Source organism: Saccopteryx leptura, chromosome 7 (assembly GCF_036850995.1).
Source record: "Saccopteryx leptura isolate mSacLep1 chromosome 7, mSacLep1_pri_phased_curated, whole genome shotgun sequence".
NCBI classification, from domain to species: domain Eukaryota; kingdom Metazoa; phylum Chordata; class Mammalia; order Chiroptera; family Emballonuridae; genus Saccopteryx; species Saccopteryx leptura.
In genome coordinates, this window is record NC_089509.1 from 82,107,662 (window position 1) to 82,131,605 (window position 23,944).

General features: G+C 41.1%; 1 protein-coding gene across 1 annotated transcript in view; it reads left to right on the top strand.

The window, feature by feature from the left end:
• Window positions 1-10,091: 10,091 nt before the first annotated feature.
• CCDC150 (coiled-coil domain containing 150) overlaps window positions 10,092-23,944 on the top strand; it is an 80,492-nt gene continuing 66,639 nt past the window's right edge. Inside the window, 5 exon segments of the mRNA XM_066345825.1 lie at window positions 10,092-10,200; window positions 18,729-18,892; window positions 20,564-20,793; window positions 20,909-21,087; window positions 23,422-23,490. Coding sequence (XP_066201922.1) covers window positions 10,189-10,200; window positions 18,729-18,892; window positions 20,564-20,793; window positions 20,909-21,087; window positions 23,422-23,490 — 654 coding nt within the window. The 5' untranslated portion in view covers window positions 10,092-10,188.

The window sequence follows — 23,944 nt, forward strand, 5'->3', positions numbered from 1 at the left end:
ACTGAGGGTTTTTTTGGTTTTTTTGTTTTTGTATTTTTCCGAAGCTGGAAACAGGGAGGCAGTCAGACAGACTCCAGCATGTGCCCAACCGGGATCCACCCGGCATGCCCACCAGGGGGCGATGCTCTGCCCATCTTGGGCGTCGCTCTGCCGCAATCAGAGCCATTCTAGCGCCTGAGGCAGAGGCCACAGAGCCATCCTCAGCGCTCGGGCAAACTTTGCTCCAGTGGAGCCTTGGCTGTGGGAGGGGAAGAGAGAGACAAAAAGGAAGGAGAGGGGGAGGGGTGGAGAAGCAGATGGGCGCTTCTCCTGTGTGCCCTGGCTGGGAATTGAACCAGGGACTCCTGCACACCAAGCCGACGCTCTACCACCGAGCCAACCGGCCAGGGCCATGACACTGAGTTTTAAAGTGGTTTTGTTAGCTGGTATCACTTTGGTGATAGCAGACTTATAGAATCATTACTGAGGTGTATTCTAATTTTTTATTATACAAAATTTTACAATTAATAGACATCATTTTATACATATCTCTCAACTTTCAGCCAGATAATTTCCTAAAAGCATAATTGCTAGGTTAAATCTCAGTGTTTTGCAGTCAGATAGATAATGTTGAGGCTGATCAACATTAGCATTTGTTGAGCATTCTCTACATTTTAACTCTTAAGTTTTTTATATGTGTCAGAAACTGTAAAGGGGCTGCGAATTTACCCTACTTGCAAGCTAACTAGTCCTGCCAGTTTCATGGATGCTGACAGAGACATAAAAATCCTGGGTCAGAGGCCCTGGCCAGTTGGCTCAGTGATGGAGCATTGGCCTGGCGTGCAGGAGTCCCGGGGTTGATTCCCGGCCAGGACACACAGGAGAAGCGCCCATCTGCTTCTCCACCCCTCCCCCTCTCCTTCCTCTCTGTCTCTCTCTTCTCCTCTCGCAGCTAAGGCTCCATTGGAGCAAGGTTGGCCCGGGCACTGAGGATGGCTTTATGGCCTCTGCCTCAGGCGCTAGAATGGCTCTGGTTGCAACAGAGCAACGGCCCAGATGGGCAAAGCATTGCCCCTGGTGGGCATGCCGGGTGGATCTCTGTTGGGCGCATGCGGGAGTCTGTCTGACTGCCTCCCCGTTTCCAACTTCAGAAAAATACAAAAATAAAAAAAAATAAAAAATCCTAGGTCAGAGACAGGACTTCTGTTACTCATGATACTGGATTTGTTCCCTTGCCCCCAAGGGGCCTCATGGATTGGCTTAACAGATAACTGCACAGGCAGAGGATTGTGTTATAGGAGGAGACACCTGAGTGAAGGAAATCCAAGTCTGTTATGATGACGGTAAGCAAGCCTGCCCTTTGTTCCAGAGGCAGACACTGTCTATTCCAAGGCTGTTCCCTGTGTACATATTCTTGAAAAGCAAATCCAGCACAAAGAGCAATGTGAGGGACCTATGGAGAATTATCTCCTTGTGGTATTAACTTACTTAATCTTCTCTACTTTACAAGTATAAAAATTAAAGCACAGAGAGTTTAGTATCTTTCCCAAGATCATAAAGATAAAGAGGCACATTGGTTAATATTTCTATGACAAAGATATATTTGTTTAAAGAAAACCTTTAATACTGCAATTGTAGTATATGAACGCAATTTTTTCATATGAAGCAGCAGTCTTTTTTATTTTATTGAGCTGTTCAGTTTATATAAGTAAAAAAATTTGTATCTTGGTAACACTATATCTAGAGAGAATGTTTTCCATGAACAGTTATTTTAAGAAGCCAGGATGCTTTCCAGGAAGAGAGTGTCTGAGTGTAAAAAATGAAACTAGCCAAGCTGTCAAAGCTTTCAAGAGACTATACATACTTTGGAGCCAATACAGAAACTTGAATTTTATAGTCAATATGTTTGATTGAATTTACTGCCTTTGTGGGTCTTCTGTACTGATTGTTATGGGTAAACAATAAAGAAAGCAATGTGAATATGGATATTTTTTATTTGTTGAGGGCCAGAAGATAAACAATTCTACTTGGTAATACAATCTTGTTAAATAATGTTTTATGAAGATTTAGCATTTTACCATCTAATAATTGTTTCACCAGGATATCCAAGTGATACCTTAATCTCAATTTGAATGTTTTTAGTAGAATATATATATATATATATAGTCTACCAGAAAGTTCTGTTCGTTTCTATCACAACAAGTTTCAACACATAAGCACATGTTTATCTGGCGCATGTGTGCCTCTCTATTTTTTATCACTCAATGTATTCATACTGACATAGCAAATTAACGAAAACAAAGTTGATTCACGTTAGTTTTATGTGTGAAGCGATAGTGTACCCATGGCTACTGATAAAGTTCATTTATGCCACTGTAATTTTTACGAATTTCAACAAGGAAGAAATGCTACAGAAGCATGTCTGTCGCACCCACCATATTCCCCGGACTTAGCACCCTCCGACTATCACTTGTTTTTGTCCTTACAAAATTTTTTTGAAGGGCAAAAAATTCAAAAATGAAGAAGATATCAAACAAGCACTGGTTCCATTTTTCACATCAAAAGATAAAACATTTTTCAAAAATGGGATATACAAATTACCCTCACGCTGGCAAGAAATCATTATAATAATGGCAATTATATTATTTAACAAAGTTTATTGACGGTAAGAAAAATTTGTATTTTGTTTTATTCCAAAAACGGACAGAACTTTCTGGTAGACCTTATATATTTATATTGTGTAGGGATTTACCACAGTTGTAACAAGTTTCCATCTGTGTCCAAATATAATTAAGAAATATTTATAAAAAAAATCATAGAGCTAGCCCTGGCCGGTTGGCTCAGTGGTAGAGCATCGGCCTGGTGTGCGGAGAACCCGGGTTCGATCCCTGGCCAGGGCACATAGGAGAAGCGCCCATCTGCTTCTCCACCCCTCCCCTCCTTATTCTCTGTCTCTCTCTTCCCCTCCCACAGCCAAGGCTCCATTGGAGCAAAGATGGCCCGGGCGCTGGGGATGGCTCCTTGGCCTCTGCCCCAGGCGCTAGAGTGGCTCTGGTCGCGGCAGAGCGACGCCCCGGAGGGGCAGAGCATCGCCCCCTGGTGGGCAGAGCGTCTCCCCTGGTGGGCGTGCCGGGTGGATCCCGGTCAGGCGCATGCGGGAATCTGTCTGACTGTCTCTCCCCGTTTCCAGCTTCAGAAAAATACAAAAAATAAAAATAAAAAAAAATCATAGAGCTATAGTAATAAAGGAATAGATCGTGAGAAATAAGAATAAATTGGTTGTTTAGAATTCAATGTCTGGGTGAAGTGTTATTTTAATTTCCACTTTTTCCACCTGAAATTTCCTACATTTTGGAGATGCATTGTTGTAATGTTGACCTGTAGCTTATCTCAGAGCCTTGTGTTTTAAAGGACTGGATTAAACTTTGATTAAATAATCAGGATAATTCTTACTATTTTCAGAAATACTTATCCAAATACATCACTTACATGTAACTTATCAAATACATTCCTTAGGATGTGTATTATGTGCATGTTTTTATGTGGTTTTAAGAGACTGACATGATTTTTTCCCAAATCAACAGAACAAGAAATAATGGTATAACCCTTTTTTTTCATTCTACAAATGATATGTGAAATATACATACAGAAAAACAGAAATGAGTATATATGCATGGGTTGATATGTGTGTGTGTGTGTGTGTGCGCGCACGCGCGTATCCCCTATCTCTATTTCTGAGAGGAAAAAGCTGCAGTGATATTCTCATATTCAGATTTTATTTTGTTTGTTTTATTTTACTTTTTAATTTTAGTTTATTTATTTTATTTTTTAGAGAGAGAGAGACAAGGGTAGACAGACAGGAAGGGAGAGAGATGAGAAGTATCAATTCTTCGTTAAGGCACCTTCGTTGCTCATTGATTGCATTCTTATATGTGCCTTGACCCGGGAGCTCTAGCCAAGCCAGCAACCTTGGGCTTCAAGCCAGGGACCTTTGGGGTCACGTGACTATGGGGTCACGTCTATGATCTCACGCTCAAGCCTGTGACCCTGCGCCAAAAGAGGATTTAACAGCAGGTGCATCAGGCACGTGCCCTAGGCCCCGACTTCTGAAGGGTCCAGCAAAACCCCAACTTCACACTTTTTTCTAATGTAAGAGGCCCAATATTTTCTTTTATGCCCAGGGCCTCAATCAACCTTAGTTCACCTCTGGATTTAAACCAGCAACCTTGGGGTTTCAAATCTGGGTCCTCAGCATCTCAGGCCGACACTCTATCCACTGTGCCACTGCCTGGTCAGGCACATTCAGATTTTAAATATCATTCTTTAGTAAAAAGTAACAGGGTTCCTTGGACAAGTGATTGAATCTGGGGCTGGGCAGGGAAAATACAAGATGAGCCTAGAAATATTCCAGTGACAGAAAGTAAGGAAGTGCTTACCAAAAAAAAAAAAAAAAAAAAAAAAAGATGGGCACAACAGCTCCTTAATGGTCTCTGAATGGCCAAAGCTAGAACAATTTGAGTAATAAACTAATGATAGTATTGAATTATAGCCCAAACAAAATAAACACCCACAAGCCCATAGCAATATAAGTAAATGAATACATAAATAAACAGGAGATGTATAGCACCGTCTCTGCCTTTCATCACCCCTCCTGTGTGTTTGTAAGAAAATTCAAAAAATAAACAAACAATAAATGGGAGAAAACCTATAGCTTATCTTTACAAAAAGAATCCCAATTAATAAATGAGGAAAATATTGTAGAAAGTCACCATTAACACACTACGTTAACTGTTGCTGGCAAGAGAAGCCAGCTAACATTAGTGGGTGAAAGTTTAAGGAGAAACAGGATATTTACATAAACACCCACATACCATTTGCTTTTATAAATGTATGTGTTCCATTGTGTGGAGTTAACTCATGTATTTCTCATCTCATAGCTATAAGCTGAAATTTCTGTCCTGATCCAGTTATCAGAATGGAGTGGATAATGGGTAGGAGATGGAATCAAGTTGAAAATATGGGCTTTGAAGACAGAGACAGCTAGTGCTTGACTTACGACCACAATTGGTTCTGACAGACCTGTCATAACATGATTTGGTTGTAAGTTGAGTGGGCTATATGTACAGTACTGTGAAATGATGTTATAAATATCTTTAAGTCATATTTTATCATAATTTTTTCATTATTGTTATATATCATAATTTTCTTTGTTCATTTTATGCCATTTGTATCATCTCTACACCATTTTGTTTCTTATTTTTACATTTGTCAGGTTTAAGTAAAACACTGCATTACCAGTACAACTGGTTTAATATTTGCAAAACATACAAAATTACAAAATACAGGTGCATACAAAAAACCAAAATACAGGTGTAAAAAATACCATAGGAAACATTTTCCCAATTGCAAAACATATTAAAATATATAAACATGTATGAAACATTTTATTGGCCACTGATGCTTGGCTGTGGATCGTTGATGTCATCATCTGAGGCAGGAGTTGGGGTTACCGGAGTTGGTTTTTTCATAAACATGTGCAATCACATTCACTTTCCTTCCTCCGTTGTATTTGTTCATTGATTGCTTTCTCATATGTGCCTTGACCAGGGGGTTACAGCAGAGCAAGTGGCACCTTGCTCAAGCCAGTGACCTTGGGCTCAAACCAGCGACCATGGGGTCATGTCTATGATCCCATGCTCAAGCCAGTGCCCCTGCACTCAAGCTGATGAACCCATGCTCAAGTCGAATGAGCCCGCGCTCCCTTTCGTGTCGAGATCGATGGCCTTTCTTTCCTTCTTGGCAGGCTGAGGCATAGACAAAGACAATTTCCTCTTGGTAGATGTCTTGGGAGGGGTTTGATAAAAATATCCAAGACACAAAACACAAATAGCTGTACCGAGTCTGGGATAACAGTTGAAATGGTACATGCGGAGATGGTAGTGCTACCGAAAGCTGGTCCGCACTGTCGAACACCCAGCTGGGCAATGCTTGCGCTGCCAGACGCAGAGCAGTCATGGCTAGCGATTGTGATCGTAAAGTCGAATGGTCATAAGTTACATAAGTTGTAAGTCGATCAATATCTGTAGACCCAAGTTGAAGTAACAATTCTGTCACTTACTAGCTGTATGGCTCTAGGCAAGTTACTTAACTTCCCCAAATCTAAGTTATCTCAGTAGTAAAATGGGAATATAACTACCACATTCTAAGGTTATTGCTGGGACAAAGTGAGGCAATGGATCATATAGAACAGTGGCTTCCAACCTTTTTACACATGGGGAATGCTGAAAACAGAATTATTTCAGGGACTGTTAAGACAGAAATCATCCTGAGCATAAGCAAATTCAACTAAGATCATTGGGTCTATAATCTTCAAAAAACATCAGGTGGTTAATTCTTTCGCAGACTGGTATAAAATTACTGGCAAACCAGTCTGCAGACTGGCAGTTGAGAAACACTGATATAGAATCAATAGATGATATGCACTATTACTATTATTCAATCAGAAAATTTCAGAAATATCAGACAGGTGAACTGTGGGAGACAATTTAAAGAGAACACTCATGTTTCTTTCTGATTACGTATTATCCTATTAAGACCAAAAGAGTAATCTTAGGATTTGTAAAAGAGAGGTATAACCACATCACCATACTTTGACCTTATTCTTGTTTAGTTAGTAGAACAATGTGAATCTGCTTTACCACAAAATTTAGTTGGTGAACCTAAGTGCCAGAGATCTTATAAGAAACATTATTACTCAAGATTGATTCAACTAACAGATGTCTTCACAGCCCTGTGATGATTCACCTATTCTTTTTTTTTTTTTTTTTGATTCACCTATTCTTTAAAAAGTCAGTGACTCCTCTCGATTCTAATCTCTATATCCAGAGCTAATATATACTTATCAAAAGGTCTGGATTATACACATAAGGTGTGAAACCAGTTAGTGAATCTGCCATTCTCATTTCTCACTTCCCAACATGATGTGAACACTAAATTTTGTGTCTGCATTTCTTTATCCTCAGGATACTTTTTCAGCTCCAAGGGGAAGTGCTTGTAGGTAACTTTGCTGTCATTTGTGTATTTGCAATGTCAAACCATTGCTCACTCTGAAAGGAAGCAGATTCCTTTTCCTGGCCTACAAAGAGAATATATAAATAGTTAAGGGAGTGAGACCCAGCCTTTGTTGATAGACGTGTTCAAAATTTATTCACTAATTCACCCACTTAACAAAGACTTATCAAGTGTTTACTGTGTGCTAGACATTGTGTTTGATATTGGTACTAAAAAGATCTAAACAAAAAGAACAAAACTCCAATCCTCAAATAGACTACAGCTTGATTGAGAGGAAATTAGACATACTGATAATATTAAGGTAGTGCACTAAGTACTCTGGTAGGGAATAGAATGACTTCACAGAAGAGGTTAAATTTCTGTTGAGTTCCTCAGTCAGACAAGAGGAAGGGCATACCTGGCAGAGGGCACAGAGCCCGTAAGCACAAAATCATGCCAGGAGGCTTGACTTCAAGGTTCCCTTGGGGAGCCAGGTACAGATGGGGCTGGTGAATAGACTAAAGCCATTAGCAGTTTGGCTTCATCCTGTTTGATGGAAAAGTACTAATTCAAAAGGGGAATATTTAAACAGTTTTAAGCAAGGGACTGAGAATCAGACTTACTTTTTAAAAGAGCATTTAAGTAGCTATATGAAAGATGCATTGGGAAGGGTGATTGGAAAACCAGTTAAAAGGCTATGTGGTATTATATTACAGTGAGAAAGGATGTAGTCCTCATGGAATCTTTAGGATTTCCATGACTGAAAAGATCTTGTTTTTTTCAATGGGATCTGTGAGGTTGGTGGGCAATGGGGGAAGGTCAAGTGAGAAGCCAGACCCAGGAACTTTGGCTAGAACCGCCTACACCCATGCGCGCCAAAAAATTTTCCCAAGAGTCCTTTGGAAAAGAGCGACTGTCTGCCAGCCAATGAAATTTTGCTACGTCATATTAACTCAACCACCCTAGATGACCCTTTAAATTTCCCCCACATGGTTTCCTCCATGCGACTTCTCTGGCCCCCTTTCATGGACCAGAGAACCTAGTCAGGTGGGATGCACTGTACTAAATAAAGCTTTTGCTATTCCACACTTGGTGGCTAAGCCTTTCCTTCTTCCTCAGCGGGGAAAGATACCTTATAGGATCAACAAGTATAAAAAATATTTATCAATTGAAAATCAAGTGGGAATTCAGGAAAAATTCAGGCACTTAAAAAATTAAGACAGACTTTTAATATAATGAATTCTCAGGTAACCAAACTGGTCCTCCAGCAGAATGAACTGGTTTATTGAAAACTTAAATTCTTTTCTCTAATTCTGTAATTGCTTGACTTAAGTTCTTATATGGTCTCTTGGATGGTAGAGAAAAATCAATGAAAGACACTAATCAATTTGGCTCTCTGAGAATATAGAGATTCAAGGAGAAGGTGAAAACTTTCATTAAGTATTTGAGTTATCTGTTGAGTGTATGCACATATTCCTCATCTCTGCAGATAAATCAGAGGTCATTGTAAGAGAAAATGTACAAACTGAGACAATAATTGCCTCTTTGCATTGGCTCTCTAAAACAGCCTCCCACTTTTTATATTAAAAGCTTAATTTGGTCCCTTCCTCTGAATAATGTATGTGGTGCTCATTTCTCTTGCACCGGATGGGCTCACAGCTTGATGAACATCTCTGACAGCTGTGGTTTGATGGGCATTCTCTCCAGTCTCTCGCGGAGGACCAGCTATCAGAACAATATGAATAAACAGATCTTCAGTCAGTTACGTGCTCCGTAAACGAAGACTCATCTCATCTGATGGATTCATTTGAGAGCTGAAGTTATTCTCAGCGCCCCCACAGTATCCTGGCAGTAGTAACAGGTGCTCTGGACTGTCCAGCTACTTAAATGCAAAGCCTTGCTGTCTTTTCACTATAGAAGGCTTCTTGTTAAGTGTGAATTCCCAGTTTTACAGCATAACTAAGAAACAGCTTTACTTTACTTCCAATACTCTCTCTTCTCTTAGCTACTTACAGTCAACTTAGAAATACCTATTCCCTTACAAAGACAAGAAATGAATTATGTATATGGAAGAGACGAAGACCAGAGAGCAGATTCCTCTGGTCATCACAAGCAAGGATGACGAGAGGAAGAATGTTTGCACTCTGTATTTTTACCAATTTTTTATGCTCTTTAACTAAATTTGTCATTTCTTGTTTAGAAGTTATTTGATACTTCAGTGGTGAGATTCAGCTGATTCCTACCGGTTTGGCAAAACCAATACGCAATTTTTGGTTGAGTTCGGTGAACTGGTTGTTAAAATGGCACTTGTAATCAGGGTTCTCTCCAAGGTGGGCGCCTGGGCAGCTGCCCAATGTGGAAATTACAAATTGACATTCCTTACTTTTTTAACAACCTATTCTAAGTGCCTATGGTAATGTTCATTCCATTCACAGGTGAAAAAAAATTGCAAGTGAGGATGCCAATCAAGAAGCAATATGAAAATATCTTAAATAGCAGTTAACTTTATTGGGGTTTTTTTGGTCAGGTATTATTTAATATCTTTTCATGAATATTTTAAAACTCTTACCTAGTTTTGTGTACCGCTTTTATTTTTCTTATTTAAGTATTAAAGGCATGAAATAATAAACTACCTTTCAGACTCTCTATTTTTTTACTTAAAATGGTCATTAGGACAGAGAACGGGTTGTTAAATTGTTTGAATCCCATCACTGCTTTAGGCCCCTAAAACTAAAAAAATATTTCTAATCTTGGACTCTCACCTGCTCCAGGATACGTGTTTGACAAATTACCCAAATGGCACTGTTTGCAGGGACCAGATAGATCAGTAACCATGCAAGAGAAGAGAGACCAGGTCCTCCACGAGGTGAGGGAGACAAAACCACATACTGCGACGTTCCCCACTAGCAAGCACAATGCACCCCTGTCGCCATCCGCCTCACCGGGCAGCGCGGGCCTTGCGCGTCCTCAGATTCCAGTCTGGATCCCGCCCCAGCGGAGAGCCCCCTTGACCCGGGAAAACTACAATTCCCGGCATGCCCAGCCATCTGTGCGCCTGCCTACGAGAAATAGCGCAACGGGCAACGGGTTGTTTAAAACGCTGTTTTAATTCTGTGGAAAGTGGCCCTCCTGCCGCTGGACAGAGCCACAGGCGGAGAGATGGACTGTGGGGTGAGGCTGCTGGGCCCTGGGCGGCGGAGTCGGCACGGAGGTGCGGGCCGATGGGGAGGGTCGGCTCCGATAAGGCCACCAGCACCTCTCCCGGCTGTCCCCTCCCTTCCCTTGCGGAGTACATTCGCGCCTGCGGACCTCAGGACCCTGATTGATGGCCCTTTTGCACTGGAGGCCAGTAAAACCGATTAGGAGCGAAGTTTCTCTGCATTGGCCTGGCCAGAACTGAAGGAAGGAAGGTAGCATCAAGGAGGGCCTCCCGGGAAGCCCCAACATCACCTTTTCTTATGTTAGGTTGCAGGTTATAGCTTCCTGGGAAAGCCATTTTGGTGTTTTGATTTTGGCCACCTGTTATCCTCCCTGGCCTGCGTATCAGAATGCAGATGTTAGGAATTTACATTTGTTCATTGCTGTTGCCCCAGTACCTGGCACTTGGGCTAGAACAGAATAGACATTTGTTAAATTTTTGTTGAATTACCCATTTGCTTGCTACTCATAAATTCCAATGCACTGTGTTAGGCTCTGAAGATAGAAAAGGATTAAGAATCTGACCCTATTTTGGAGAAGCACACATTAATTTGGCCTGAAAACCCACACACTTTTCATATCCCTGATTTATCACTCTTGAAGCACTAGGAATAGGTCCGTGAATCCTTTTTGTTCTGTATCCAACCTGATGGCTTTACAGGGCGCACACACACACACACACACACACACACACACACACGCACACGCAACTTCATAATTTATATTTACAGACTGCCCATCTTCCTGGAAATCCAGATCTACAAGTTCAATTGGGCATCTTTTCTGTTATACATTTAATATTTCTAAAACAACTCTAGGTCATCCCTTTAAACTAGTTCTTCCTAATAGGCTCGCATTGTTTCAATTAATGGCAGCACCATCCTTCCCATTGCTTCCTTTCTCTTATATTTCATATCTTATCTATCAACAAAACCTATCTTTAAACCATATGGGAACCCTGACCACTTCTATTCCATTACTACAACCTTGGTCCTAGCCGGGGGCAGCTCCCTGCCTGTATTATTATAGCAGTTTCTCAACTGATCTTCCTACCTCTGCTATTGTCTTTCTATCATTTCTGGGGTCACCAGAGTGGTCCAGTTAAAAGGTAAGTTAGCTCACAGCACTCCTCTGTGCTGGATCCTCCAATGGCTCTGAGAGTCACTGAGCATTAAAGCCAAACTTTTATATTAGCCTTTAAGGCCCTGTATGATGTGTTCCCATTATTACCCTTTGACCTCACCTCCTACTGTTCTCTCCTTCAGTTGTTCCTCTCCAGCCATACCGACCTCCTTTTTGGACCAATCAGGCGTTGGGTGTTTGCACTCACTGCTCACTCTTTCTGGACCTCTCTGTCCCCCAGATATCCACATGACTCACGTAATGCCAGTGGTCAAGGCCAGGCAGGTTCACACTGGATCTGGGCAGACCACAGAAGAACCAGGGAGCCAAGGCATTGGGCCATTCCTGTTTATTGGATTCTCCCAATGGTGAGAGAGTGAACAATAGAACCCCCCTCGCCCCGCACCGGGGGTAAGTACCCTTAGCCTTATATAGGCTAAACACACACACATGCACTAGTCATGCAAAGTGTTTGCAGCCAGAGAGCAAGCAAGCATAACTACAGCTATTTTCCCTACAGCTCACTTCTGCACCATTTTCACAAGTCTTTGGGCAGATAACTCAGGTTTTCTTTGACCACTCTGTTTAAAATTGAAGCCTACAGCGTAGTCTTCATCTCATCTTCTTTCCTACTTTATTTTTCTCCATATTATCACCAGTGAACAAACTGTATTTTATTTAATGTCTATATTCCTTAGCTGGAACAGAAAGAAGCTCCAGGATGGCAAGGAGTTTTGTCTGTTTTGTTCAGCGCCATGTCCCATAGTGCCTACAACAGTATCTGGCTCATGGGAAGCATTAAGGAAATGTGTGTCAGATGTGTGAGTGAATGAAGACAATGTTACCGACCAACTTATTGTCCTTTGATTGTGATAAACAGCATTGGGTCCCTGGCCTATTATTTTGGAGCCAACAGCATATATTTGTAACTATTGCCAGGTATAGGAATGGAGCTTTTGTCTACAGAAGCAAGTATTCCCTTTTTAAAGTCATTTGGTTTTTCCTAAGATATTACTTATAACATGTCTTTTTTCCTTTCTTTTTTTGACCTTGGTCTTATTCATGCCATGTTTTCAATGAGGCAGCCTCCATAGAAAGATCCCTGGAAATAACTCTCCCTAAACATAAAGACAGGATTGTATTAATTGGATGATATATTTATGAAAATAGTGGATGAACTTTTCTAAATATAAAATTTTATGTTTTAGTGTTTTTTATTATCGTTACTGTCAAGCATCAGGATGTTGGTTCAAGATGGCATTCAGTGATATCTGTGCCTTTTCAAAAATAGCAAAGCACAGATATGTTAAAGATATAATCTCTGGGCTGGAATGTTAGCAGTCAAAGCTAGATTTGGGGGGGGGTTAGACTGTACTTCTTAGTATATGAGCTACACAGGTTATGGCTTCTGAGGATCTGCAAAGTGGCCTGTGGACTGTGTGTGGGTGGCATTTCTGTTGCTTTGCCTTGTGCCTGCCAAATGAGGGGGGACAGGCAGGGGTAAGAGGAATTGCAGTGGAAATGAATCACCCCGACTCTAAACCTTAATATATTCACTGGATTCCAAGTCTTTACCTCATTCTTCCTTTAACAGGCCCCAGGTACTCAAGGACTCTCCTGCTGGATATTATGGCTGTCCTACTCTTGTTACTACCGACCATTGCTTCCTCCCTGGCTTTGGAGGGCTCTCCTGACATTTTTTTCCCTTATGGCAGGAGGGAGTGGGAGGAAATGAGGGTTTTTAGCTAACCATAATACCTGTTTTTGGTTGTTTGTTTTAGTGAGAGAGCAAGACAGACAGGAAGGGAGAGAGATGAGAAGCATCAGCTCATAGTTTCAGCAACTTAGTTGTTCATTGATTGCTTTCTCATATGTGCCTTGACCAGGGGGCTCCAGCCGAGCCAATGACCCCTTGCTCAAACCAGTGACCTTGGGCTTAAGCCAGTGACCCTTGGCTTCCAGCCAGCGACCATGGGGTCATGTCTATGATCCCATGCTCAAGCCGGCGACCTCACGCTGAAGTTGGCGAGCCTGTGCTAAAGCCGTCAACCTCTTCAAACCTAGGTCCTCAGTGTCCCAGGCTGACGTGCTGTCCACTGTGCCACTGCCTGGTCAGGGAGGTACCTGTTTTTAATAAATCCCCAAAAGGTAGATTGGTAGTTTAGCTTTGAATCAACTTCTTTGTTGATCTGCCTCTGTGATTGACTAAGATATTTTGAGAATAGCACCATGTATTTTACTCAAAAGCTTTTTCCCTGCCCACCATCAATCTGTCCCAGGTACTGTGATATCCCCTTCCTTAGGGTGAATTTTCTGTAAACCTTATCTTCTTTAGAGGCTGTGGGCCAAGTTCTTCCTTTTTGATTGAGAGTATTTTTTTTTCTCTAGATGCCCAAGGATCTCCAATGTGGATCAGGTTCAGGTGGGTGTGAGAGAATGGTGATAAATATCAAATTCTTGCCCAGATGCAGACTTTCTCCTTTTTAAGCAAATAAAGTAATTTAATTTGAGTTGTTTTCCATTTTGTTTTGATGGCCAAATGTGCACATACCCTGTAAATAAATGTGGGCATTTTATACATATCATAGCTACATACACCTTAGGAAAACAGCAAAAATATTACATTTCAACGGTTATATAAAAATAATTTAGGTGGCAATCTGCATCCCATTAAAATGATATGGGAAATATTTATTCCATCTTCTGTAGTTTCTTTTTTCCAAAAATGAACTTTTGCTATATTTGTGTTAGTCTTCTGTGCCTGGCTTCTGGTAGAGGCATCTTTACACTGTCATTGGCGACCTGGGCCTAACACGTGCCCTCCCACCTGCGGCCCTGCTCATCATTTCCTTCACCTCCTCATACTGCTTTCTTCTCCCCTTGTTGCCTGAGACCACAGTGTGTAAATCTGAAATGCTTTTGTTGCAAACAACAGAAAAAAATGACTAACACAAAAGTTTATTTTTCTCAAATAGGCAGAGTGTAGAGGAAAATGTCAGATTAATCTGAGCGTCTCTGGCCTTCTCTTTGTTTTCTCAGACACTGGTGATCCCTGGCTCTGTTTACATTTGAGAGTGAGGCCCTCGATGGCTGATTGGAGAAGAGCTATCCAAGCCCTGCCGTCCTAGGAGGGAAGGCCAGATGCCATCGTTTCTGTCCTTTTTAATCAGAAAAACAAAAGTCTGCCCAGAAGCTTCTTGCAAAGTTCTTTAAAGTCTCCTTGGCCAGAATGTGTCTCACGGGTGTACTAGCTGCAAGGGAGGCTGGGGACATGACCTTTTCAGTGTCTTTTAGAGAAAAGACAGAGGAGCCAACCATGTCTGCCACAGACACCATTAAATACTCTTTCCCCACCACAGGCCTGGTTTATTTCTAGGTTGGCAGGTGACAGAAAATGGAACGAAGGGTAAACCCAATGTTACCCTTCCATTTTCTCCCCAACTCACACTGTTGGCGGCTCCCTAACCCTAATGCTAGCCCTAACTTGATGGCAGCAGAACTAACCTGGAGGACTGTTTGGAGGCCCTTCCTTCTGTTATCTGACTACACTATCCTGCCCCAGGTGGTTAACATGAGTAGGAGTCTCTAAAATTGGCTTTTTACTGAAATGTTGATGATTTATACTTCAAATCTCTGTGTATCCAGAGACCCACTCTCTACGTATGCCTTTGTCTTTCCCTTCAGAAACAGCTGGAAACATGAAAGAGAATTAATAGGAGAGTTTCTTTACTCCATGTCCTTAAGCTAATTGTTAACAGAAACTCTCTTAAGTAATTCAAAAAGACTATGCATGTCAGAAATGCATTCTTTTTTATAGAGGAGCAAAGAAGAGAGAATCCTGGTCAAAAGTACTAAAATAAGAGTGAAAAGAAAATGGTACCCTTTGGTCTACATTACCCTGTTCCCCCCTAACCCCAGCCGCTCAACCACAATTCTGTTTTGTTTGTGTGAAGTTAAGTTATTTGTTTAGCTCCCACATGTAAGTAATACCACATAAAGTATTTTTCTTCCCCTTTCTGGCTTTTTTCACTATCCTCCAGACTCGTCCATGTCACAAATGTCAGGAATTGTTTTTTTGAGAGAGTAGGGGAGATAGACTCCCACATGCACCCCCACCAGGATCCTCCTGGCACACCCCATCTGGGGCCAATGCTCTGTCCACCTGGGGCTGCTGGCAACTGAGCTATTTTTAGTCCCTGAGGCAGAGGCTGAGGGAGCCATCCTCAGTGCCCTGGGCCAACCTGCTCGAATCAACTGTGCCATAGCTGTGGGAGGGGAGAAGAGAGAGAGAGAGAGAAGGATGGGAAGAGAAGCAGACAGTCACCTCTCCTGTGTGTCCTGACCAGGAATCTAACATAGGACTTCCACATGCCAGGTTGACATTCTACCTCTGAGCCAAGGGGCCGATTTTTTTCTTTTTTTGTGACCAAGTAATATTATATTGTACATATGTGCTTCATCTTGTTTATCCATTCATTCATCCTTTGAAGGACATATAAGTTGTCCCATATCTTGGCTATTGTGAATAATGCTGAAATAAACATAAGTCATATAGTAGATCGATTTTTAACTTTTTGATGTACCTACATATTGTTTCTCATGGTGGCTGCACCAATTTACTTTTCTGTTAACAGGTGGCACAGTGGATAGAGCGTTGGCCTAGGGTGCTGAGGACCCAGGTTTAAAACCCTAAGGTCCCTGGCTTGAGTGCAGATTTATCTGGTTTCAGTGTGGGGTTGCCGGCTTGAGCATGAGATTATGGACATGACTCCATGGTTGCTGGCTTAAAGCCCAAGGCTCACTTGCTCAGTTGGAGCTGCTTGGTCAAGGCTCATGTGAGAAAGCAATCAATGAACAACTAAAGTGCTGCAATGAATTGATGCTTCTCATCTCTCTCCCTTCCTGTCTGTCTGTCCCTGTCTGTCTCTCTTGCACAAACAAACAAACAAAAAAGCACAACAAAAAAGATAGTGCATAAGGCTTCCCTTTTCTCCACATCCTTACCAACATTTGTTACCTCTTTCTGATAATAGCCATTCTAAAGGGTGTAAGGTGATACCTCACTGGTTTTCTTTTTAATCATTGTGGTTTGTGATTTGCATTTCTTGGATTTGTGATGGTAAACACCTTTTTGTATACCAGTTGGCCATTTATATGTATCTTTGGAAAGAATGTCTGTTTGGGCTTGAGCCCTCCTCCCCTTTTAATTTAATGAGAGGAGGGGAGGCAGAGAGATAGACTTTCACCTGGCAAGCCCACTAGGGGGTGATACTTTGCCCATCTGGGGCATTGCTCCACTGCTTAGCAACTGAGCTCTTCTTAGCATCTGAAGCAGACGCCATGGAGCCAGCCTCCGTGCCCAGGACCAACTTGCTGCAATTGAGCCATGGCTGCAGGAGTGAAAGAGAGGAGCAGGGGTGGAGAAGCAAATGGTCGCCTTTCCTGTGTGCCCTGACCGGGAATCGAACCTGGGACATCTACATGCCAGTTCGACGCTCTACCACTGAGCCTACTGGCCAGAGCCTGTAGCCCATTTTTAAAACAGATATTTTTTGCTGTTGTTATTAAGTTGTATGAGTTCTTTATATATTTTGGATATTAGCCCTTTATCAGATTTATGGTTTACAAGTATTTTCTCCCATTCTGTAGGTTGCCTTTTAAAATAAGTTCTGAGGATCTAAGGTACAGCATGATGTCTGTAGTTAATAATATAGTATTGTATACTTGAAAGTTGCTGAAAGTAGATCTTAAATATTCTTACCACACACACAAAAAATTGTTAACTGTGTGAGGTGATGGATATGTTAATTATTTTGATCTTGGTAACCATTGTACAATGTGCGTACATGTATATTGAATCATCACGTTGTATGCTTTAAATATATATGATTATATTTGTCAGTTATTCCTCAATAAAGTTGTAAAAAGAGAAATATGAAGGCTATTCTCTGAGACCTGTGGAGGGAAGATAGGAGGTGATGAGAGAGCTAGGTCAGAATGAAAACATGTCCTCAGTGGCTGTAGCAATGTTCTGTTGGCAAGAAACTCAACCTTCTTATGGATCCTCTCCATGTTCCTGCCCCCTTAAATCCTGCCATCAGTTGTAAGACTTTTAAAATTCCTACTGTGGGTTCTGGGGACCACCTTCAGTGACTTGGACAGAAGGTAGTCCCTACTTCCGCTGCCTAGGAGGGAAGGGGAAGGGAGATCCATGAATACACGGCAAGTGGGGGAGAAAGGTATTCTCCTAAGATCCCCAGGGGGACTAGATGCGCACCTTCCCATAGGAACACGGCTGCTAGTGATGGCTAGGGTTTATCAGACTAGAGTCTGAGGAGTACAGAAATGTGGGATGCAGTTGCAGGAGAATATCCTTAAAGTTTCCACCAACAATCTTGAATTTGGAGTATAGGATTCATTTAAATGGTGGGACTGCTTATAAGCTAGTTCTGTTTCTGTCACGAATACCTGAAAGAGGAGCCCCACTACTCCCATTTGCTTTCACGGGGTTTTGCAGGATGAGTCAGTCTGGAAATTTGATATCAGTAGCCATAGAAGAGTCTTTGCTATGAAGTTAAGTTTACAAATTATTTTTCTAAATCACTGTTTCAGTATAGTTGGTAAATCTAGTTTATGACTACTGCTCAGAAATCCAAGTATAGATTTTTTTTTTAATATTTATTTCCCTTCACTCCATGGTCAGAAACATTTTTTTTTAAGATTTTATTTATTCATTATACAGAGGAGAGAGAGAGAGAGAGAGAGAGAAGGGGGGAGTAGCAGGAAGCATCAACTCCCATATGTGCCTTGACCAGGTAAGCCCAGGGTTTCGAACCAGCAACCTCAGCATTTCCAGGTTGACTCTTTATCCACTGCGCCACCACAGGTCAGGCAGATTTTTTTTTTTTTTGGATTGGGAATATGTTAAAATGAAAATGTCTGGCAATGAAAGAGGTAATAATTTCCTCAGCCAAATCATAGATCCTGTTGTATGTCAAAAGTAGCAGATAGGATAGACTAGATTACGATACAATAACAAACTACTGAAAAATCTCAGTGGCATTTAACAACAAACAGAAGTCACACTGGATATCATAGATGAATCATGGTTCTGCTTCATGTCATCTTCACTCTGATATCTTGGCAGAGAGCGAGCCCTATCTGGGATGTTGCTTATCTCATGCAGAGGGGGAAAACAGATGGTAAATGACAAGTTGGCTCTTAAAAGCTTCCACTCACATTTAACTGGCCAAAGCAGGACAAATCACCACCTCTGCGCTCTGGAGGACAAGGGTGTATACTGCCACCACCGGAAGGGGCGATGGCTATTTTGAAAAATAATAGAATCTACTACACTAATATTGTGATTTTAATCTCAGGTGCATATGGAAACTGCAATATCCAGACCAGTCATTCCTCCAACCCAGATCAATGCTACAGCTTCTGAAATATTCACAGCACTTAAGCAAAGGATGAGACTAGCTGAGGAACAGACTAGTTCTCTGAAGAATGACCTAATAATCTTGGACCTTAGTGGAAAAAGGTAACAATGAAAAATGAATTAGAAGTGTGTAGGTTGAACTAGTTTGCTTCACTGGTTATTAATAAGGAGTCACAGTGTAGATGGTTTGCCAGAAGAAACAGGTATTTACAAAAAAAATGAGAAATAAGTTTTATTTAAACATTAATTAGAAAACATTTGCAAGATAAAGAGTTGTCATCCTATGATAGAGCTACTACCACCGTTCCCCTAAACAGTTATCTGAAGTGTGTTAATTAGGTTCACAAACTTCCATATCTTATTTACCTTCAACACTTGATTAAAAACAAACATGTAACTTGTGTAATTTGGAAAAAAATCTTGGTTCTTATTTTTAAAATCAAAAATAGACTTTTAGTTAAGGTGAACATCTAAACTTGATTCATGCTGTTAATATGGTCTTCATTTTATTTTCCCAGATTTATAGTAAATTAAAAGTTTTAAGTCTTCAATAATTTCAAATGAGGTAGGTACTCAAAAAAAAAATAGAAAAGAAATTTTTTCCCTTGTGTTGCAAAGGACATTATTACCATTAAAATTGGATTATCAATGGCATAAGAAATCTGGGTGCATAAACAGCCAATGTCAAATTAATTGGTGTGATTTTTTTTTTTTTTTTTTTTTTTTTACAGAGACAGAGAGTCAGAGAGAGGAATAGATAGGGACAGACAGACGGGAACGGAGAGAGATGAGAAGCATCAATCATCAGTTTTTTGTTGTGACACCTTAGTTGTTCATTGATTGCTTTCTCATATATGCCTTGACCGTGGGGCTACAGCAGACCGAATAACCCCTTGCTTGAGCCAGCAACCTTGGGTCCAAGCTGGTGAGCTGTGCTCAAACCAGATGAGCCCGTGCTCAAGCTGGCAACTTCGGGGTCTCGAACCTGGGCCCTCCGCATCCCAGTCCAACGCTTTATCCACTGCGCCACCGCCTGGTCAGGCTGGTGTGATTTTCTTTAAAATAACATATAGGCATACCTTGTTCTTTTGTTCTTTACTTTACTGCACTTCATAGATATTGCATTTTTAAAAACTTGTTGTCCAGACCCTCCACCAGCAAAAAGATTACAGCTTGCTTTGTTGCAGTACTCACTTTATTGTGTTCTAGAGCCAAACCTTCAATATCTCTGAGGTACGCCTCTCTATTTCCTGAGTGTCTCTTACAAAGACCTAAAAGTAGTATAGCTGGTATTGTGGCACCCATAGAGTAAAGAACTCTTTTGCAGTTAAAGAATAAAGTTTTCCAAACATTGAGTATGTTAGAACAAAATAGAAATATTTATTATGACCTTGTTTAAATATTTCTTAAAAATGTGAATATATTGGCTCTATGCTCACTTTAATTCTTAGTTCACCATTATAGAATTCAAATTTAGCATATGTACCATTTATTTTTTATGTATTGTTTTTGCATACAAAAAAGTTTATGAAAAATCAGATTAATATAAACAACCATTAAAATTCCGTGATCTTTGCCCATCCCACACTCATCTTTTTTTTTTCTTATACCTAATAGTGCATTATATATTTAAATTTGGAGGGACTATCAGTTGCTTGTTAACTAAGAAGTCTAATTTTTATTCTTAGTAGGTATGTCACATTGACTCAGTTATTGGGATTACCTAGTGCCCATTACATTGCTTAATATCGTTATATTGGGATCTTTGTCCAGAGGCCAGTCGGAAACTCCAAAATGTTTAAAAGCACCTGTGAAGCAGAACATCATTAGTCCTATCTGGAATGAAGTACGTTGGTCAGAAGACACAGATATTTTGGATATTTTGTGGAAGAACTGTAAGTTTCTGATAAACCGAGTGTGCCATCTGGAAAGCCTCATCCAGGCCCTGAAGGTGACCCTAGATAGTCCGCAGGCTAAGAAGGATTTCGACCCAGAGACAACAGGTACAGAGAGAAGAGTATCATCAGAAAGCTGGTCCTGTATGGGTTATGATGAGTTTATGATTCTTTTCTTTCCTGATCTTTCAACTGCCCTATGACCCTTTGTGCTGTCTGGTAGCTTCTCTGGAGGCAAAACTGAATTCACTACAAGAGGCACATTCTAAGGACCTGAAGCTGTTGCATCTTGAAGTGATGAGTTTGCGCCAGCAACTAAGAGATGTGAAAGGGGAAGATGACAAGGAACAGGCTGAAACGCAGGGGCGGACAGCTGCTCTGGAGATCACCTCAGAGATGCAGGTTTGATTTCAGAGTTCTGAATACAACTTCATCGTTATGTGTTAGGTAGAGGAAGCAATGGACCATTAAAACGGACTTTTAAAAATAGGTGATGTTGAATGGAGGGTTCTTGACATTGCAATTTATCTCCATTGTTAAGTTAAACGTGTGATATTAGTAATTGAGTATTTCTAGAGCCCTTAGCCTGTACACGGGGCAGGGGGTCCAGAGATCTGAGGTAGTCTGTGCTCTTTAAGAGTTTATATGCCACCTGGGAGAATAAGGCATAGCATAAAAAACGAAATAAAGAAAAAATAAAGGAATAGAAAATGTTAACAAAAAAGTATAGGACAGTAAGTGAATGCTGAGGAGTGTTTTGTGTTTGGGTGCATTTGAGAGGGTTCATATACCCTATCTAGAATAGATTAGAGTAGGTTTCAGAAAAGCTAGGAGCTGAACCTTTCAAAGACAAGGTAGTGAGGTAAGGAGATTTCAAGTTTCACATATACAAGCAGCAAAGAATGAAGACTAGGAAAAGAAACTTAACAATTTTTTTTTCCTGCCATGGCAGTATATTGATGTTCAACATGTTTTCTTGTTTAATCTTTGCAGAACCTCCTGAGGTAGGATATTATTGTTCTCATTTAAATGACACGCGTACTGGGGCCCGAGAGAAGTCACTTCTCCAAGATCACACTTCCCTGTCTGCTCCCATAAGCTAGATTTGAACCTAGCTCTTTCCACTGGGTGCAGTTAGGGGAAAATGCATCAACTAGCCAACAGGAGTGAGCATTTGTTTGTGGGAAATAAGTTGTAAGTTAGCTAAGGATCAAAGAGAGGATCTCAAAATCAAGAATGAATAATTGGGCTTGAATCTATGGGAGGTGGTTAAAGTTTTGGATAAGGCAGTGACATAATGAAAATGAAAATCTGGCAGAAATGCTGAGTATTGATTATGAGGTAAGTCAATAGGAGAAGATATTGGAGGCAGGGAAAGAATTAGGAATACTTTGTAGTATTGGAGGCGTGAGCCTTATTAGTTCTGATTTAGCATTGTGGCATTTTAAAAAGAGATGTTCTGTGAAGACGTGCTAGAATAAGGTACTGGGTAGGGGTGAAGGTTGGAACGAAATCAAAGTCGACTTCTGAGGTTTTACATATATGGTGTCATTAATAATACAAAAGAGAATAAATAGTGAAAGCTGTGATTTTCATTCTTAACAACTAAGAATAGATCATCGTTGAGACTAGAAGAAACACGGTACTTGAAAAGTAGGAATATACCCTGTAAGAAAAATTTTTATCAAGTTACCAGGTTCTCCTCTGATTATTGAATTTTATATAGGAGGAGATTGTGACTAATCCCTTTTTATGTTCCCAAAGGAAAAAAATGATAGAAGTCATGAATCAAAGTAATAAAATAACTTCTTTTAAAATATATTCATGTGGCCCTGGCTGGTTGGCTCAGTGGTAGAGCATCAGCCCAGTGTGTGGATGTCCTGGGTTCAATTCCCAGTCAGGGCACACAGGAGAAGTGACCATCTGCTTCTCCACCCCTCCTCCTCCCCTTCTCTTTCCCCATGACTTGATTGGTTCGAGCAAGTTGGCTCCAGGCACTGAGGATGGCTCCATGGTCTTCACCTCAGGCACTAAAGAAATATGGCTCGGTTGCTGAGCAGTGGAGCAATGGCCCCATTTGGGCAGAACATTGCCTTCTAGGGGGCTTGCTGGGTGGATCCCTGTCAGGGTACATGCAGGAGTCTGTCTCTCTGCCTCCTCTACTCTCACTAAAATGAAAAAAATATATATCTCCTTGTAATAATGGCTTCAGACTCACAAAAAGAAACATTTATAACTGTAGAATAGTAGAATAGCATTTATAGGTTGCCAGAAAAAAAAGTCTAAATAAAGAGTTGCTCCGGCCCTGGCCGGTTGGCTCAGCGGTAGAGCGTCGGCCTGGTGTGCGGGGGACCCGGGTTCGGTTCCCGGCCAGGGCACATAGGAGAAGCGCCCATTTGCTTCTTCACCCCCCCCCCCCTTCCTCTCTGTCTCTCTCTTCCCCTTCCGCAGCCAAGGCTCCATTGGAGCAAAGATGGCCCGGGCGCTGGGGATGGCTCCTTGGCCTCTGCCCCAGGCGCTAGAGTGGCTTTGGTCACGGCAGAGCGACGCCCCAGAGGGGCAGAGCATCGCCCCTGGTGGGTATGCCAGGTGGATCCCGGTCGGGCGCATGTGGGAGTCTGTCTGACTGTCTCTCCCCGTTTCCAGCTTCAGAAAAATACAGAAAAGAAAAAAAAAAGAAAGAGTTGCTCCCTATGATTTCAGATTATTTAGAACCTTTTCTCCTTCTACTTTTAGAAGAATGCAGCTGTTACTGAAGAGGAACAGAAGAACCCAAAATGTAAAACGAACCTTAAAATTCAGGCAGTAAGATAAAAAGATGCTGGAGGGCACAGGGGCATTGGAATCGCAGAGGGGAAGTTAAGAAAGTAGAATGAAAAGAAACCTTTGAAGAAGTCAATATGTGATTGTGTTGTAGGAAGGTTTAAAAAATATGCCACATGCAAGTGCCTCAATACAGCCATAAAACTAGAAATTAAAAAAAAAAAATGCTGTCTAAGCCAGGAGGAAAATATGTATAGTTATCAAAGGATTCATGCAATTGCCCATATACTAGAGTTAAGTGAGCACTTTCATAACTTTTAAACTAAAGTTGTGTTTAAGATAAAAAGCTTTTAATAAGGCTTTTCTAATGTCACTGTGAAACCTTCATATCAGCCTAAGTTTTGGTAGCTGACAGGTTGGGAATTGTGAAGTAGGTGGCTGCTAAAAGTTGTTGGGCTAAAAATTTGCAGCTGAAAATAGTGAGAGTCAGAAGAAT